Genomic DNA, 17,993 nt, shown 5'->3' on the forward strand with positions numbered 1-17,993 from the left:
AGGTATTTAGGTCTTTCAGCCATTTTGTGTTTATTTTCATGCATGGTGTGAGGGTGTGTTCTAGTTTCATTGATTTGCATGCAGCTGTCCAGGTTTCCCAGCAATTCTTGCTGAATAGACTTTCCCTTTTATGTTCTTGCCTTCTTTGTCAAAGATTAATTGACCATAGGTGTCTGGGTTTATTTCTGGGTTCTCTATTCTGTTCCATTCATCTGTCTGTCTGTTTTGGTACCAGTACCACACTGTCTTGATGACTGTGGCTTCATAATATTGCCTGAAGTCTGGGAGAGTTATGCCCCCTGCTTGGTTTTTGTTTCTCAGTACCACTTTGGTGATTCTGGGTCTTTTGTGGTTCCATATAAATGTTTGGATTGTTTGTTCTAGTTCTGTGAAAAATGTCATGGGTAATTTGATAGGTATTGCATTGAATCTGTAGATCACTTTGGGTAGTATGGCCATTTTATGATGTTAATTTTTCCAACCCCAGAGCATGGAATATCTTTCCATTTCTTTACATCTTCTTTAATTTCCTTCATTAATCTCTTATAGTTCCCAGCATATAAGTCTTTTACCTCTTTGGTCAGGTGTATTCCCAGGTATTTGATTTTTGGAGTGCAATTTTAAAAGGTATTGTATTTTTCGGAGTTCCCGTCGTGGCGCAGTGGTTAACGAGTCCGACTAGGAACCATGAGGTTGCGGGTTCGGTCCCTGCCCTTGCTCAGTGGGTTAACGATCTGGCATTGCCGTGAGCTGTGGTGTAGGTTGCAGACGTGGCTCGGATCCCGCATTGCTGTGGCTCTGGCGTAGGCCGGTGGCTACAGCTCCGATTCAACCCCTAGCCTGGGAACCTCCATATGCCGCGGGAGCAGCCCAAGAAATAGCAACAACAACAACAACAACAACAAAACAACAACAAAAAAAGACAAAAGACAAAATAAATAAATAAATAAATAAAAGGTATTGTATTTTTGTAGTCTTTTTCTAATATTTCATTGTTTGTATGCAGAAATCCGACTGATTTCTGAATGTTAATCTTATATCCTGCTATTTTGCTGAATTTGTTCATCAGTTCAGGTAGTTTTTGGGTTGCATCCTTAGGGTTTTCTATGTATAATATCATGTCGTCTGGAGTTCCCGTCATGGCTCAGTGGTTAACAAATCCAACTATGAACGATGAGGTTGCAGGTTCGATCCCTGGCCTCACTCAGTGGGTTAAGGATCTGGTGTTGCCCTGAGCTGTTGTGTAGGTCGCAGACTCAGCTTGGGTCTGGTGTTGCTGTGGCTGTGGTGTAGGTCAGCAGCTATAGCTCCAATTAGACCCATAGCCTGAGAACCTCCATATGCTGTGGGTGCAGCCCTAAAAAGCCAAAAAAAAAAACATGTCATCTGCATAAAGTGACAGTTTTATCTCTTCTCTTACTGTTTGGCTGCCTTTTATTTCTTTTGTTTGTTTAATTGCTGTGACTAGGACTTCCAAAACTATATTGAATAGCAGTGGTGATGGTCGGCATCCCTGTCTTGTTCCAGATTTTAGTGAGAAGGCTTTCGGTTTTTCTCTGTTGAGTATTATATTTGCTGTGGGTTTGTCATAAATGGCTTTGATTATGTTCAGAAATGTTCCCTCTATACCCACTTTGGTGAGGGTTTTTCTCATGAATGGATGTTGGACTTTGTCAGATGCTTTTTCTGCATCTATTGAGATGATCATATGGTTTTTGACTTTTCTTTTGTTAATGTGGTGTATGACATTGATTGATTTGCGTATGTCGAACCATCTTTGTGACCCTGATGTGGAGTATGATCTTTTTTATATGTTGTTGGATTCAGTTGGCTAGAATTTTGTTGAGAATTTTTGCGTCTGTATTATTCAAAGATATTGGTCTATGGTTTTCTTTTTTGGTGGTACTGTCTGGTTTTAGAATTAGGGTGATGGTAGAGTCAGAGAATGTCTTTGGGAGTGTTCCTTCTTCAACCTTTTGAAAAAGTTTAAGGAGAACAGGCACCAGATCCTCTTTGTATTTTTGGTAGAATACACCTGTGAAGCCATTTGGTCCTGGACTATTTTTTTGTAAGGAGTGTTTTTATGACATAATCAATTTCATTTCTAGTGATTTGTCTGTTCATTTGGTCTCTTCTTGATTCAGTTTTGGCATGCTCTTAAGACTCTAGAAAGTTGTCCATTTCTTCCAGATTGTCAAATTTGTTGGCATATAATTGTTCATAGTATTCTCTTACTTTTTTTTGTATTTCTGCAGTATCCATTGTGATTTCACCTTTTTCATTCGTTATTTTGCTTATTTGGGTTCTTTCTCTCCTCTTCTTAGTGAGTCTAGCCAGAAGTTTGTCAATTTTGTTTTCCTTTTCAAAGAACCAGCTCTTGGTTTGAGTGATCTTGTCTATCATTTTTTGAATCTCTATTTTATTGATTTCCTCTTTGATCTTTATGATTTCCTTCCTTCTGCTAACTTTAGGTTTTGTTTATTCTTCTTTTTCTAATTCATTTATGTGGTGGGTTAAGCTGTCAATTTCAGACTTTTCTTCTTTTGTGAGGAAGGCCTGTATTGCTATGAATTTCCCTCCGACCACTGCTTTTGCGGCATCCCGTAGATTTCGAGTGGTTGTGTCTTCATTATCATTTGGCTCGAGGTATCTTTTAATTTCCTTCTTGTGTTCCTCATTGACCCATTGGTTTTTTAGTAGCATGTTGTTAGTCTCCATGTAGTAGGTTTTTTGTCATTTATTTTCCTGTGGTTGATTTCTAGTTTCATGCCATTGTGCTCAGAGAAGTTGCTTGAAATAATTTCTCTACTCTTAAATTTGTTGAGTTTAGCTTTGTGCCCCAATATGTGGTCAATTCTTGAAAATGTTCCATGCGCACTTGAGAAGAATGTGTTCTGATTTTTTTGGATGTAATGTCCTGAAAATGTCAATTAAGTCTAACTTTTCTATTGTGTCCTTTAGGATCTCTGTTGCTTTATTGGTTTTCTGGCTAGAGGATTTGTCCATTGATGTGAGTGGGGTGTTAATGTCTCCTACTATGATTGTATTCCCATAGATTTCTCCTTTTATGTCTTTTAATATTTGTTGTATGTATCTGGGTGCTCCTATATTTGGGGCATATATGTTGGCGATTATAATATCCTCTTCTTGAATGGATCCATTCTATTTAACCATTAAATAGTATCCTTCTTTTTCTTTCTTTACGGCCTTCGTTTTAAAGTCTGTTTTGTCTGAGTATTGTAACTCCTGCTTTCCTGTCATGTCCATTGACATGAAATATTTTTTCCCACCCCCTCACTTTCAATCTATATGTGTCCTTTGTCCAAAGGTGAGTTTCTTGTAGGAAGCAGATTGAAGGTTTTTGCTTGTTTATCCAGTCAGCCACTCTGTGTCTTTTGATTGGAGCATTCAGTCCATTGACATTTAAGGTGATAATTGATAGATGATTATTTATTGCCATTTTAAACCTCGTTTTCCAGTTGATTCTATGATTCTCCATTCTTCCTTTCTTCTTTTTGATTGGATGATTTTCTGCTTTGAGTACTTTTAATTTTTTGTGAATGTAATGTTTGGTTTTGATTTGTGCTTGCCCTGCTTTTTAAGTATGTTAACCCTTTCCTATAATTGTGTTTTAGCCTGATAGTCCTGTAGCTTCAAGCACTTCATTACCATAATAAAATTTTAAAAAAGAAAAAAGAAAAAAATGTATTTATTTCCTTACTTCCCTTGCCCACATTTTATGATTTTGATGTCTTTTTTTTAATTTTATTTTAAACATCTTTGTAATTAGATCTGTATGCTGGCTTAATTGAGTGACTGCTCTCTGATTGCATCCTAGTTCTTCCTCTTTTTTATTTTTAATTTAGAGAAGCCCTTTCAATATTTCTTTTAGAATGTGTTTTGTATTGCTGTATTCTTTTAGCTTTTGTTTGTTAGAAAAAATTTTTATTTACCCTTCTATTTTAAATGATATTCTTGCTGGATGGAGTATTCTAGGTTGCAGATTTTTTCCTTCCAGCACTTTAAATATTTCTTGCCATTCTCTCCTGGCCTGTAGTGTTTCTGTAGAGAAATCAGCTGATAGCCTTATGGGGATTCCCTTACAATTGACCCTTTGCTTTTCTCTTGATGCCTTTAGGATCCTCTTTATCATTAACTTTTGCCATTTTTATTATGTCTTGGTGTGGGTCTATTTGGATTCAGCTTGTTTGGGGCCCTCTGTGCTTCCTGTATCTTGATATCAGTATCCTTTAGATTTGGAAAGTTTCCAGTGATAATTTCTTCAAATATATTTTCATTCCCCTTTTCTTTTTTCTCTCCTTCTGGAATTCCTATTACGTGTAGATTGGCACTTTATGTTATCCCATAGGTCTCTTATGTTGCTTTCACATTTTTTCATTTTGTTTTCTGTCTGCTGTCCTGATTTGGGTGATTTCCATTATTCTATCCTCCACATCATTAAGTCGTTCCTCTGTATTATTCATTCTGGTTTTTACTGCTCATAGCTCAATTTGCATCTCTGCAAATGAATTTTCTAGTTTTTCTTGGCTCCTCCTTGTATTTTCTAGTTCCTTTCTGAGGGAGTCTGCATTACTGTTCATTTCTTCTCTTTAATTCCTTCAGTATTTTCACTATGTCCCTTTCAGACTCCAAGTCTGTCATACTACAGAGGTCTGTTTCATTGTTGACTGCTTTAGGTAAGTTCTCCTGTTGGTTTAACTGGGAATAGTTCTGAGCTTTTTCATCTTGCTTGTGTTTTTCTTTTTCGTGGTGGAAGTGCACTCCCCATGGCCAGGCAGGATTTGCCCTGGCGCTGCTGTTAAGTGTTTCCTGAGGGCTGGCAGTGTTGGCGGCCTTCTTTGAGGCAGCGGGGCATTTTCCAAAGACGGGTGGGGCTAGCAGGGTCACTCCGAGGCAAAAGAGTGCTTCCCAAGGGCGGGTGGGACTGGCAGGTCCTCACCGTGATGGAGGCGCCCTTCCCATGGATGGGCAGGGCTTGCCTTGGTGCTCCTGGGCCGCAGAGCTCTTCCCGAGGACAGGCAATGCTGGGCTGCTGTTCCACAGGACTACAGTGCCTCCTGAGGGCAGGTTGGGCTAGCCAGGTAGCTCTGAGGCAAAGGAGTGCTTCCTGGCAGGTCCGCACCACAATGGAGGCACTTGAAAGTTTCTTAATCATAGTTTCCATTTCAGGACTTGTGTTTGGTCCATTTGGCTTTGTATTTCTTCCTGGTTAAGTCTTATAAGACTGTACCTTTCTAAGAATGTATCCATTTCTTCTAAGTTGTCTGTTTTATTGGCATATAGTTGCTTGTAGCAGTCTCTTATGGTCCTGTATCCTTTAATGTATTTACGTGGTGTTTGTAATTTCTAGTTTTTCATTTCTGATCTTATTCATTTGAGCCTTCTGCCTTTTCTTCTTATGAGTCTCACAAAGGCTTTATCAGTTTTGTTGATCTTTTCAAAGAACCAGCTTTTAGTTTCTTGACCTTTTTGTTTGTTTCTATTTTATTTCTGCTCTGATCTTTATGATTTTTTTTTCTTGTATAATTTTTGGGGTTGTTCTTCTTTCTCTAGTTGCTTTGTGTGTAATATTAGGTTGTTTATTTGGAATTTTTCCTGTTCCCTGAGGTAGGCTTATATTGCCATTAACTTCCCTCTTAAAATTACTTTTGCTGCATGCCAGAGGTTTGAGATAAATGTGTCTGTCTGTATTTGTCTCTAGGTATTTTTTCTATTTCCTCTTTTACTTCTTCTTTGATCCATTGGTTGTTTAGTGGCATGTTGTTTAGTCTCCATACAGTTGTGGTAGGGTTTTTTGGATTTTTTTTTTTCTTATTGATTTCTAGTTTTAGCATTGTGGTCAGAAAGATGCTTGATATGATTTTTATTTTCTTAATTTATTGAGGCTTGATTTGTGGCCCAAGATATGGTCTATCCTAGAGAATGTTCCATGTGCACTTGAGAAGAATGTGTGCTCTGCTCTTTTCAGATGGAATATTCTATAAATATCTATTAAGTCCATCTGGATATGATTTTTTTTTTCTGGATTGCTGTAAGTGGAGTGTTGAAGTCCCCCATGAATATTATGTTAGTATCAGTTTCTCCTTTTATGGCTGTTAGCTGTTGCCTTAGGTATTGAGGTGCTTCTATGTTGTGTGCATATATATTTATAGTTGTTATGTCTTCTTGGATTGCTCCTCTGATCATTATGTAATGTCCTTTTTTGTCTCTTACAACAGTCTTTATTTTAAAATCTGACTTTTCTGATAATGAGTATTGCTACTGCAGCTTTCTTTTGATTTCCATTTGCATGGGGTGTCTTCTTCCATCCTCTCACTTTCAGTTTTTTCAGTTTGTTTTGTCCCTAGAACTGAAGTGAGTCTCTTATAAGATAGTATTTATATGGGTCTTGTGTTTGTATCCTTTCAACCAATCAATGTCTTTTGGTTGGAGCATTTAATCTATTTACATTTAAGATAATTTTTTTTCTTTTTTTCTTTTTAGGGCTGCACCTGTGGCATATGGAAGTTCACAGGTTAGGGGTCAAATTGGAGCTGCCAGCCTGTGCCACAGCCACAGCAGTGTGGGATCAGAGCTGTGTTAATGACCTACACCACAGCTCATGGAAACGCCAGATCCTTAGCCCCCTGAGCAAGGCAAGGGATCAAACCCACAACCTCATGGATACTAGTCACATTCATAACCTGCTGATCTACAACAGGAACTCCTAAGGTGATTATTGATATATATGTTTGTATTGCTATTTTGTTAATTGTTTTCGATTTGTTTTTATTCTTTTTTTCTCCACTTTTCTCTTGAGGTTTGATGACTATCTTCAGTGTTGTGCTTGGATTGCTTTTTCTAATTGCTGTGTGTATCTGTTTTAGGTTTTTGGTTTGCAGTTACCATGAGGTTTTGATATAGGTGTCTATATATGTAAGATTGTTATAAGTTGCTGCCCTCTTAATTGCAGATGCATCTCCAGAATTCTCCATGTGTACCCTCCTCTTCTCACGATTACTGGTTTTGGTATCATATTTGTCTGTGGATGGTTTCCCTTTACTACATGCTTGCCTTTACTGGTGAGCCTTCTCATTTGTCATTTTCTTGTTTCTAGTTATCCCTTTGCTTTTCTCCCTAGATAAGTTCCTTTAGTATTTAATATAAAGCTCATTTGGTGGTGCTGAATACTCTTAGCTTTTGCTTGTCTATAAAGCTTTTGATTTCTCCTTCAAATCTGAATAAAAGTCTGGTTGGATAGAGTTATTCTTAGTGTAGGTTTTTTCCTTTCCTCACTTTAAGTATATAGTGCCACTCCCTTCAGGCTTGCAAAGTTTCTGCTGAAAAATGAACTGATAACCTTATTGGGGTTCTCTTGTATGTTATTTGTTGCTTTTCCCCTAGCTGCTTTCAGTATTTTCCCTTGGTCTTATTTTTGATCAGTTTGGTTTATATGTTTCTGCCTTGAGTTTCTTCTATATGATATTCATATGCTTCCTGGATTTGAGTGATTCCTTTTCCATGTTAGAGAAGTTTTTGGTTGCTATCTCTTCAGATATTTTCTCCGGCGCTTTCTCTCTCTTCTCCTTCTAGCACCTCTATGATGCATTATTGGAGTGTTTAAAGTTATTCTAGAGTTCTCTTAGATTGTCCTCTTCTCTTTTCATTCATTTTCCTTTATTCTGTTCTGCATCGGTGATCATCTCCATTCTGTCTTCCATTTGTTCTTCTGCCTTCTGTATTCTCATGTTGGTTCCTTCTAGTGAATTTTTAATTTCAGTTACCGTGTTTTTCATCTGTCTGTATAATCTTTAAATCTTTTATTTTTTTGTTCATTTATTCTTGTAATTTATCGATCTTTTCTAGTTTTTTTTCCCTTGGAATTTATCGATCTTCTCTAGTTTTTTTTTATGAGATTTTGCATCATCTTTGCTATCATTACTCTAAAGTCTTTTTCATGGAGGTTGCTTATCTCCAGTTCACTTTAGTGGTTTTTCTGGGGGTGTCTTGTTCCTTCATCTGGCTCATATTCCTCTGCCTTTTCATTTTGTATAGTTTTTTTGTTTAGTCTCTTTTTGTGGGCTACAGGGTTGTAGGCTCTCTTGCTTCTGGTGTCTGCTACCTTGTGGGTGAAGTTGATACAGGGGCTTGAGGCAGGTTTCCTTAAGGAAGAGACTGGTGCCTGCCCACTTGTAGGTCAAGCTTAGTCTTGGCCCTCTAGGGAGTGAGGCTTTCTCTCTGGGTGTGATTAAAGGCAGCTGATGAGAGGACTTTAGGCAGCCTGTTTGCTGATGGGTGGTGCTGTGTTCCCATCCAGTTTGTTGTTTGCCATGAGACTTCTCAGTCCTGATGGATGGGGCCAGACTTTCAGGGGCTGTCACACTGATGAGTGTATTCCCTGGGACCACTGCCTCCAACGTCCTGACCCCATAGTGAGCCACTGCCACCCCGTGCTGTTCCCTGGACCCAGTGCACATGAAACCCTCTGCGTGCCCTCCAAGAGTGGAGTTTCTCTTTCCCCCAGTCCTGTGGAGCTCTGGCACTGAAACCCCACTGGCCTTCAATGCCAAGTGCTCTGAGGGCTCCTCCTCCCAATGCCAGACCCCCAGGATCAGGAACCTGGTGTGGAGTTCAGAACTCTTAGTCCTATAGGAAATCCTCTGTGATATATATATAGTTACTTTCCAGTCTGTGGGTCACCCACCTGGCAGGTGTATGGGATTGCTTACATTGCGAAAGAGCTCTTTTTACTATCTTGATTGTTTCTTCTTTGTCTTTGGGTGTAAGATATCTTTTTTGGTAGCTTCCTGTCTGTCTTGTTGATGGTTGGTCCAGTTGTAATTTTGGTGTTTTCATTGAAGGAGGTAATCTTGAACCCTTCTACTCCTCCATCTTGCCTTTCAACCTGATTTACAATGTTGTATTAATATCTACTGTACAGCACAATGATTCAATTTTATATTTTCATATTCTTTTCTATTATTATAGTTTGTTACAAAATACTGATTATAGCTTCCTGTGCTGTTCAGAGAGCCTTATTGTTTATCCATTCTATATGTAATAGTTTGCATCTGCTAACCCAAAACTCCCAGTCCACCTTCCCTCAACTCCCCCTATGCCTTGGCATAAGTCCGTATACTATGTCTGTGAGTCTGCCTCTGCTTGATTGATAAGTTCATTCATATGATATTTTAGATTCAACACATAAATATATCATATGGTATTTGTCTTTCTACTTCACTTAGTATGACAATCTCTTTTTCTGTATATGCTGCTAAAGGCATTATTTCCTTTTTTTTTTTAATGGCAGAGAAAAGTATTCCGTTGTCTATATGTACAACTTGATCCATTTATGTGTTAAGACATTCATTTCAATAAAGCAACTTTATTTTCCAGATGATACCCAGGCTGCTCTTACCAAGCACTTACTGAAGACAGTATGTACTGATATCACTAATCTCATTTTCAACTTCTTAGCTTCGGATTTAATGATGGCAGTGGATGATCCTGCAGCCATTACAAGTGAAGTAAGTTAGTGATTTTCTTACCACTTCTCATGTTTTTGCTTTGAAATCTGAGCATGTTTCACTTTCTCACATCTAAAGGAAAATAAGATTCGGGAAGAATTTTTAGGAAAAAAATCTGTCATATTTTTAGTTCAAGTTTAGTACATGTATATATAGTTATTTGCAGGATTGGTAATTTAATCAGCCTATCAAAAGTAATAATAAAACTAAGGAAATAATAGTCATTATATCTGGAAATGCCATGTAAAAATTATGCGTGTTTTGCCTTCTACTTTTTTTATCATGTAGAAAGCAACAGAAGAACACTATATATTTACTTTTCTCTAAAATAAATAAATGAATAAGCCTAATAGTCTACAGAATCTTTCTTTAAACTCTTAAGATAGCTCAGATTGCAAGGCTGCCTGATAAAATTAAATCCAAAGAGTGAGGGTGGCTATTCAAAGAGGTGGGATTGAAAGACAAGGCAAATGAACAAGCTTACTTTAGGTAGATCTTTAGGAACAGGAGGTGTCCATTATAGAAGAGGAAATTAGAACTGAAATTTAATTCTAGGTTAGCACAATCATTTAGAATTTCATGTAGCAACCATAACAGGGGGGAAAAAAAGTAATGATGTTTATTTACTTTGTAACCAAAAGTCATTTTTTCCTAATGTTGTGTTACATGCTTTTTGCCTGCTGAGTTGCAAATCCCTTTTCATTGTTATGACCAGATTCTATAACTTTTCAGTCATTTCATTGAATGACACCATCTCATTTGTTTGGATTAATTCTAATTCATTTTTTACACTTTTTTTAAAAATTATAGTTGATTTATAGTGTTGTACCAATTTCTTCTGTACAGAGAAGTGACCCAGTCATACATATATGTGTGTGTGTTTCTTATATATATATATATATATTTCTTATATTTTCCATCATGGTCCATCCCAGGAAATTAGATGTATTTCCCATATTTCCCTGTGCTATACAGTAGGATCTTATTGTCTATCCATTCTATGTGTAATAGCCTGCATCTGTTAATCCAAAATCCAAGTGTGTCCAACTCCCCGTCCTTGGCAACACAAGTCTGTTCTGCATGTCTGTGAGTCTGATTCTCTTCTGTAGATAGGTTAATACATGCCGTATTTTAGATTCCACATATAAGTGATACATACTGTATTTGTCTTTCTCTTTCCTTTTTTTTTTTTTTTCTATTTCAAATGCTCCAGTTTATTCATATCTGCATCTCTCCAATTTACTTGCAGTTTTCGCCCTTATTCCCAAGCCTGGGCATAAACCATAATCCCACCTCACCAGAAAGACTGCTTCCCCTCCTCCCTAAACTCATCCAAATCTGATCTATCCGCTCAGGTCCTGGCTTCAGAGGGCACTCTTTCATACCAGCCTGATTATCTCCCATGTCTATACCACCTATGGGATGGACACACTTCTTTCTCAGCCTCACTCCAGGCTTTCAGTGTCACTTTACACTCTCTCCATTTGTTTTTTGTTTTTTGTTTTTTGTTTTGTTTTGTTTTATTTTCCCACTGCACAGCAAGGGGGTCAGGTTATCCTTACATGTGTACATTACAATTATATTTTTTCGTCTTTCTCTTTCTGACTTACTTCACATAGTATGAGAATCTCTAGTCGCATCCACATTGCTATCAGTGGCATTATTTCATCCCTTTTTTATGGCTGAGTTGTATTCCATTGTATATATTTACCACATCTTCTGTCAGTGGACTTTTAGGTTGTTTCCATGTCTTGGCTATTGTGAATAGTGCTGTAGTGAACAGTTTTGCATATATCTTTTTCAATGAAAGTTTTGTCTGGATATATGCTCAGGAGTAGGATTGCTGGATTATATGGTCATTCTATTTTTACTTTTCTGAGGAACCGCTATACTGTTCTCCATAGTGGTTGTACCAATTCACATTCCCACCAACAGTATAGGACTGTTCCCTTTTTTTCACATCATCTCCAGCATTTGTTATTTGTAGACTTCTTAATTATGGTCATTCTGACTGGTGTGTGAGGTAGTACCTCATTGTAGTTTTGATTTGCATTTCTCTAATAGTGATGTTGAGCATCTTTTCATGTGTCTGCTGGACATCCCTGTGTCACCTTTAGAGAAAGTCTATTTAGGAGGTCTTCTGCCTATTTTTCTATTGGGTCGTTTGTTTTTTGCTGTTGAGTTGTATGAGTTGTTTATATATATTTTGTAGATTAAGCATTTGTCAGTTGCATCATTTGCAACTATTTCCTCCCTTTCAGTAGGTTGCCTTTTCTTTTTTTTTTTTTTTTTTTTTTTGTCTTTTTGCCTTTTCTAGGGCTGCTCCTGCAGCATATGGAGGTTCCCAGGTTAGGGGTCTAATCGGAGCTGTAGCCACCGACCTACACCACAGCAGTATGGGATCTGAGCTGCGTCTGCGAGCTTCACCACAGAGCAGTGTCTGTGACCTACCACAGCTCATGGCAACACTGGATCCTTAACCCACTGAGCAAGGCCAGGGATCGAACCCGCAACCTCATGGTTCCCAGTCGGATTTGTTAACCACTGAGCCACGACGGGAACTCCAATCGTTTTTTTTTTTTTTAATGGTTTTCTTTGCTATGCAAAAGCTTGTAAGTTTGATTAGGTCCCTTTGTTTATTTTTCTTTTTATTTCTGTTGCCTTGGGAGACTGACATAGGAATACATTTGTACAGTTTATGTCAGAATGTTTTGCCTATGTTTGCTTCTGGGAGTTTGATGGTATCTTATATTTAAGTCTTTAAGCCATTTTGAGTTTATTTTTGTGTATGGTACATAAGCATTTAAGTCTTTCACCTGCTTGGTCGGATTTATTCCTAGGTTGTTGTGGGGCGTTTTTTTGGTTGGGTTTTTTGTTTTGTTTTGGTTTGTTTGTTTGTTTTGATGTGATTTTGAAAGGCATTGTTTTTTATATTCCTTTTCTAATATTTCATTGTTAGTATTCAGAAATGCAACCAATTTCTGAATGTTAATACAATATTCTACTTTGCTGAATTTATTAAGTCCAGTAGTTTTTATGTGGAGTCCTTAGGGTTTTTTATGTACATTATCATTTCATCTGCATGTAGTGATAATTTTACCTCTTTTCTTCCAATTTGTATACCTTTTAGTTATTATTTTGTCTGATAGCTGTGACTATAATTTCCAATACTGTTGAATGGACATGAGAGTGAGCATCCTTTTCTTGTTCCAGATTTTAGAAGAAAGTTTTTTGGCTTTTTTCCTGTGAGTATTATATTGGCTGTGGGTTTGTCATAAATAGCTTTTATTATGCTGAGACATGTTCCCTCTATACCCACTTTGGTAGGAGTTTTTATCATGAATGGTTGTTGAATTTCATCAAATGCTTTTTCTGCATGTATTGAGATGACCATGTGGCTTTTGACTTTTCTTTTGTTAATGTGATGTATTATGTTGACTGATTTGCATCTGTTGAGCCATCCTGTGGACTTGGGGTGCATCCCCACTTTATCATGGTTTATTGTCTGTTTTATGTGTTGTTGGATTCAGTTGGTTAAAATTTTGTTGAGAATTTTTGCATCTATATTCATCAAAGATATTGGCCTACAATTTACTTTTTTAGTAGTATCTTTGCTTTTGGCATAAGGGTGATGAAAGCTTCATAGAATGTCTTTGGGAGTGTTCCTTCTTCAGCCTTTTGGAAAATTTTAAGAAGGATTGGTGTAAGTTCTTTTTTGTATGTTTGGTAGAATTCATCCATGAAGCCATCTGGTCCTGGACTTTTGTTTGTAGGGAGTGTTTTTATTACATACTCAATTTCATTTCCAGTGATCCGTCTGTTAACTTTTTTTTTTTTTTTTTTTTTGTCTTTTTACTATTTCTTTGGGCTGCTCCCACGGCATATGGAGGTTCCCAGGCTAGGGGTCGAATCGGAGCTGTAGCCAATGGCCTACGCCACAGCTCACAGCAACGCCGGATCGTTAACCCACTGAGCAAGGGCAGGGACCAAACCCGCAACCTCATGGTTCCTAGTCGGATTCGTTAACCACTGCACCACGACGGGAACTCCCCGTCTGTTAACTTGATCTCTTTCTTCTTGATTCATTTTCAGCAGGCTGTAAGTCTCTAGAAAGTTGTCCATTTCTTCTAGGTTGTCCAGTTTGTTGACATATAATTGTTCATAAAATTCTCTTGTGGTTCTGCAGTATCCATTGAGATTTCTTTATTTTTTATTTTTTGTTGTTCTTGTTGTTTATTTTGGTTCCTTTTCTTTTGAGTCCGGCCAGAAGTTTGTCAGTTTTATCTATCCTTTCAAAGAACCAGCTCTTGGTTTTATTGATTTTTTTTTTAATCTCTATTTTATTGACTTCCTCTCTGATCTTTATTTCTTTCCTTCTACTGACTTTAGGTTTTGTTCTTTTTCTAATTCTTTTAGGTGGTCATTTAAGTTGTTGATTTGAGATTTTTCTTCTTTTTTGAGGAAGGCCTATATCACTATGAACTTCCCTCTAAGAACTGCTTTTGTGGCATCCCAAAGATTTTAAATAGTTGTGTTTTCATTATCATTTGTCTTAAGGTATTTTTTTAATTTCCCTTTTGACTTCCTCAATGACCCATTGGCTTTTTGTAGCATGTTGTTTAGTCTCCATGTAGTCAGACTTTTCTGATTTCTTTTTCTGTGGTTGATTTCTAGTTTCATGCCATAGGTCAGAGAAGAAGCTTGAAATAATTTCTGTACTCTTAAATTTGGTGAGGTTAGCTTTGTGCCCCAATATGTGGTCAATCCTTGAGAATATTCCATGTGCACTTGAAAAGAATGTGTATTCCATATTTTTGGATGTAGTGGCCTGAAAATATTAAGTCTAACTATTCTGTTCTGTTACTTAGGATCTCTATTGCCTTACTGATTTTTTCTCTATGAAAGATCTGTCCATTGATGTCAGTTGGGTGTTCAAGTCTCCTACTATTATTGTATTCCCGTCAATTTCTCCTTTTCGGAGTTCCTGTTGTGGTACAGCAGAAACAAATTTGAGTAGTAACCATGAGATTGCAGGTTCAATCCCTGGCTTCATTCAGAGGGTTAAGGATTTAGCATTGCCGTGAACTGTCACAGACATGGCTCAGATCCTGCATTGCTACAGCTGGGAACTTCCATATGCCACGGATATGGCCCTTAAAAAAAATAAATAAATAAAAAATTCCTCTTTTTGTGTTTGTTACTATTTGTTTTATGTACTTGGGTGCTCTTGTATTAGTGTCATATATGTTGATGAGTGTAATATCCTCTCGAATGGATCCTTTTATCATTAAGTAGTGTCTTTATCTTTCCTTATGGCCTTTAAAAGTTTTAAAGCCTATTTTGTCTGAGATGAGTGTTGCAACTCCTGCTTTTTTTTGTCACGTCTATTTGCACGAAGTATCATTTTGATCCTCTCCCTTTCATCTGTGTGTGTCCTTTGCCCTAAGGTTGGTCTCTTATAGGCAGCATATTGTGGGCTTTTTTTTTTTTAAATCCATTCTGCCACTCTATGGCTTTTGATTGGAGTATTCATTCCATTGACATTTAAGGTAATTATTGATGGATATGTATTTATAGCCATTTTAAACCTTGTTTCCCAGATGATTCTGTGTTTCTCCTTTGTTCCTTCCTTTTTCTTTTTCGTGGGTTTTTTTTTTTTTTTTTTTTCTTCTGTTTATTTCAGGGCCATACCTGTAGCATATGGAAGTTCCCAGCCTAGGGGTTGAATCAGAGCTGCAGCTGCCACAGCAGCACCAGATCTGAGCACCACCACAGCAGCGCCAGATCCAAGCCATGTCTGTGACCTACACCATATCTCATGGCAGTGCCAGATCCTTTAACCCACTGAGCAAGTCCAGAGATCAAACCCAATTCCTCATGGATACTGGTCAGGTTCTTAACTTGCTGAGCCACAATAGGAACTCCTTTTTTAGTGGTTTGAGATTTCCTTTTGTTTTATGTTTATGTTCTCTTCTTCTTGCTTATTGTGAATCTCTATTGTTTGGTTTTGATTTGTAGTTGCCCTGTTTTTCAAGTATGATAACCCCCTTCTATATCTGCTTGCTTTAGACTGATAGTCATGTAGGCTCAAACACATTCTAAAAAAAGGATCTGGATTCTCTTACTCTACTTCCCCACACTTAATGACTTTTATGTCCTTTTTTACATGTTCATGTTTATCCTCTTGCTGTTCCTTATTTATCATTTCTCTCACAAATAGCTTTTCTTTTTGATCTGTATATTGGCTTAAGTGATTACTCCCTAATTGTGATTTCCTCCATCTTATGTATTTTTTCTATCTAGAGGTGATCTTAAATATTTCTTTTAGGATAGGTTTAATATTGATGTATTCTTTTAATTTTTGCTTGTTGAGAAATTATTACTCCTTCCATTTTAAATAATAATCTTGCTGGGTAGAGTATTTTAGATTGCAGGTTTTTCCCTTGTAGCACTTTGAATATATCTTGTCACTCTCTTCTGGCCTGTAGCATCACTGTAGAGAAATCAGCTGATAGCCTTATGGGGGTTCCCTTGTGATTAACTGTTTTTCTCTTGCTGCCTTTAGCATCCTTTCCTTATCTTTTAACTTTTGCCATTTTTATTGTAATATGTCTTGGTGTAGTTCTTTTGGGGTTCATCTTGTTTGGGCCCCTCTGCGCTTCCTTTATCTGAATTTCTGTTTCCTTCTTTAGGCATGGGAAATTTTCAGCCATAATTTCTTCACATTTTCAATTCTGTTCTTCTTCTGGGACCCTATTCATATATTGGCACACTTTATATTATCCCATAGATCTCTCTACATAGCTTTCATTTTTTTTTTTCAGGCTTTCTGTCGGCTGTCATGATTGGGTGATTTCCATTATTCTACCTTCCAAGTCACTTATTTATTCCTCTGGATTATTCATTCTGCTCTTCATTGCCTTTTGCTTAGCTTTCTTCTCAGCAATTGAATTTTCTAATTTTCCTTGGCTCTTGTTTATAGTTGCTTTTTAAACTGCATTACTGTTGATATCTGTTCTTAATTCCTTCAGTATTTTCATTACCTCCTTTTTGAATTTAGTGTCTGCTATTTGCTCCTTCAGGGGAATTCGCCTGTTCTTTCAACAGGAGTAGTACCTGTGCTTCTTTATTCTGCTTATATTTTTCTTTCTCTGTGAGTTTAGGGAAAACAATTACCTACTATATAGTCTTGGAGAGCTAATTTATATGCGGGAGCATCCCTGCATAGCTTGTGTAGGCTTACAGTTTTTTTGTAGCAGGGCTGCTTTTTGTTTGGATGTTTACTGTTTCTTTCCTCAGTACATGGAGACTGTTATCCCCTTGATAGAGGTTATACAGGTGCACAGCCTGAGCATGCCTCCAAGAAGGTGGGGGCAATGGGTGGCAGCTGCTGGCAGTGTCAGGTCACCAGGCCCTTGTTGGTGGCAGTGAGCCTTGGGGGGGGGGTGCGGAGGACAGCAGGCTGCACCTGGTTGCAGGGCCCTTGGCAGTGGAAGTGATCCCCATGGTGGTGGGGGCAGTTTCCAAGGCCTTTGGCAGCAGCAGAGTGTGTACGTTTCCAGGAAGGTAGGGGCAACAGCTGGCACTTGGTTGCAGGGTGTTTTATAGCAGCAACCCCTGGTATGACTGGGTCTGCAGGTGCTGCCTGGTCATGGGACCCTAAGTGGTGGTGGGCTCTGCCCACCTCTGGAGTGTGAGATGGCTGCATCAATTTGCACCCACCCCTATAGCTGCACAAGAGGCACCATGCCGCCTGAGCACCCACACATGGCAGTCTTGCCCACCCTTCTCTCACACTTCCCAACAGTGGCACTTTGCTTCTCTGGCAGGCCCAGGCTTCCTCTCAAACTCCCTAGCCCCCTCAGGCTGTTTCCACACAGCCAATCTTTATTCTCTCCCTGGGACTGAACTGCAGAGCTCAAGCCTCAACACCAGACGCAGCTCAAGTGTCTTAGGCAGTGGTGCACTGAGCAGTAGTACCTGTGGTCTCTGTGGCTCTCTTTCTGTTTTGCCCTCCTCAGATGGGCTGCTGCACTTTTTCCAAGGCTTTTGTCTCCCTCCTCCCTGTTTATCTTCCCTCCATTTGGTTGGCCTTAGTGTCTCCTGGTGCAGATTCCTTTCCTCTTTCACTGCTCCCTCTCAGGAGTTCTGATCCCATCGTGGTACCTTTTTCCCCTCTTTTTTTTTTGCTCTTTAGTTCTACCCAGTTAGGTGGAGGTTTTTCCCTTTTTGGAAGTCTGAGGTCTTCTTCCAGAGTTCAGTAGGTGTTCTGTGAGAATCATTCTACATGTAGATGTGGGGTTTTTTGATGTGTTTGGTGGAAAAATTGAGCTCCATGTCCTATTCCTCTGCCATTTTGCTCCCAGATCCCTTGTTCATTTTCTTAAATTCTAATTTCAAACTCAGGGTTCATCTCTTCCCTTCCTGAAATGTTAGGTGGAGCTATAGCTCCCTGTTGCCTAGAGG

General features: G+C 38.3%; 1 protein-coding gene across 1 annotated transcript in view; it reads left to right on the forward strand.

Annotated features, from left to right (window-relative positions):
* The window catches only part of UFL1 (UFM1 specific ligase 1), a 60,343-nt gene that overhangs the window by 38,392 nt on the left and 3,958 nt on the right, over positions 1-17,993 (forward strand). Inside the window, 1 exon segment of the mRNA NM_001243440.1 lies at positions 9,397-9,527. Within this exon segment, the coding sequence (NP_001230369.1) occupies positions 9,397-9,527 (131 nt within the window).

The sequence above is a fragment of the Sus scrofa genome, chromosome 1 (assembly GCF_000003025.6).
Source record: "Sus scrofa isolate TJ Tabasco breed Duroc chromosome 1, Sscrofa11.1, whole genome shotgun sequence".
In the NCBI taxonomy this organism is placed as follows: domain Eukaryota; kingdom Metazoa; phylum Chordata; class Mammalia; order Artiodactyla; family Suidae; genus Sus; species Sus scrofa.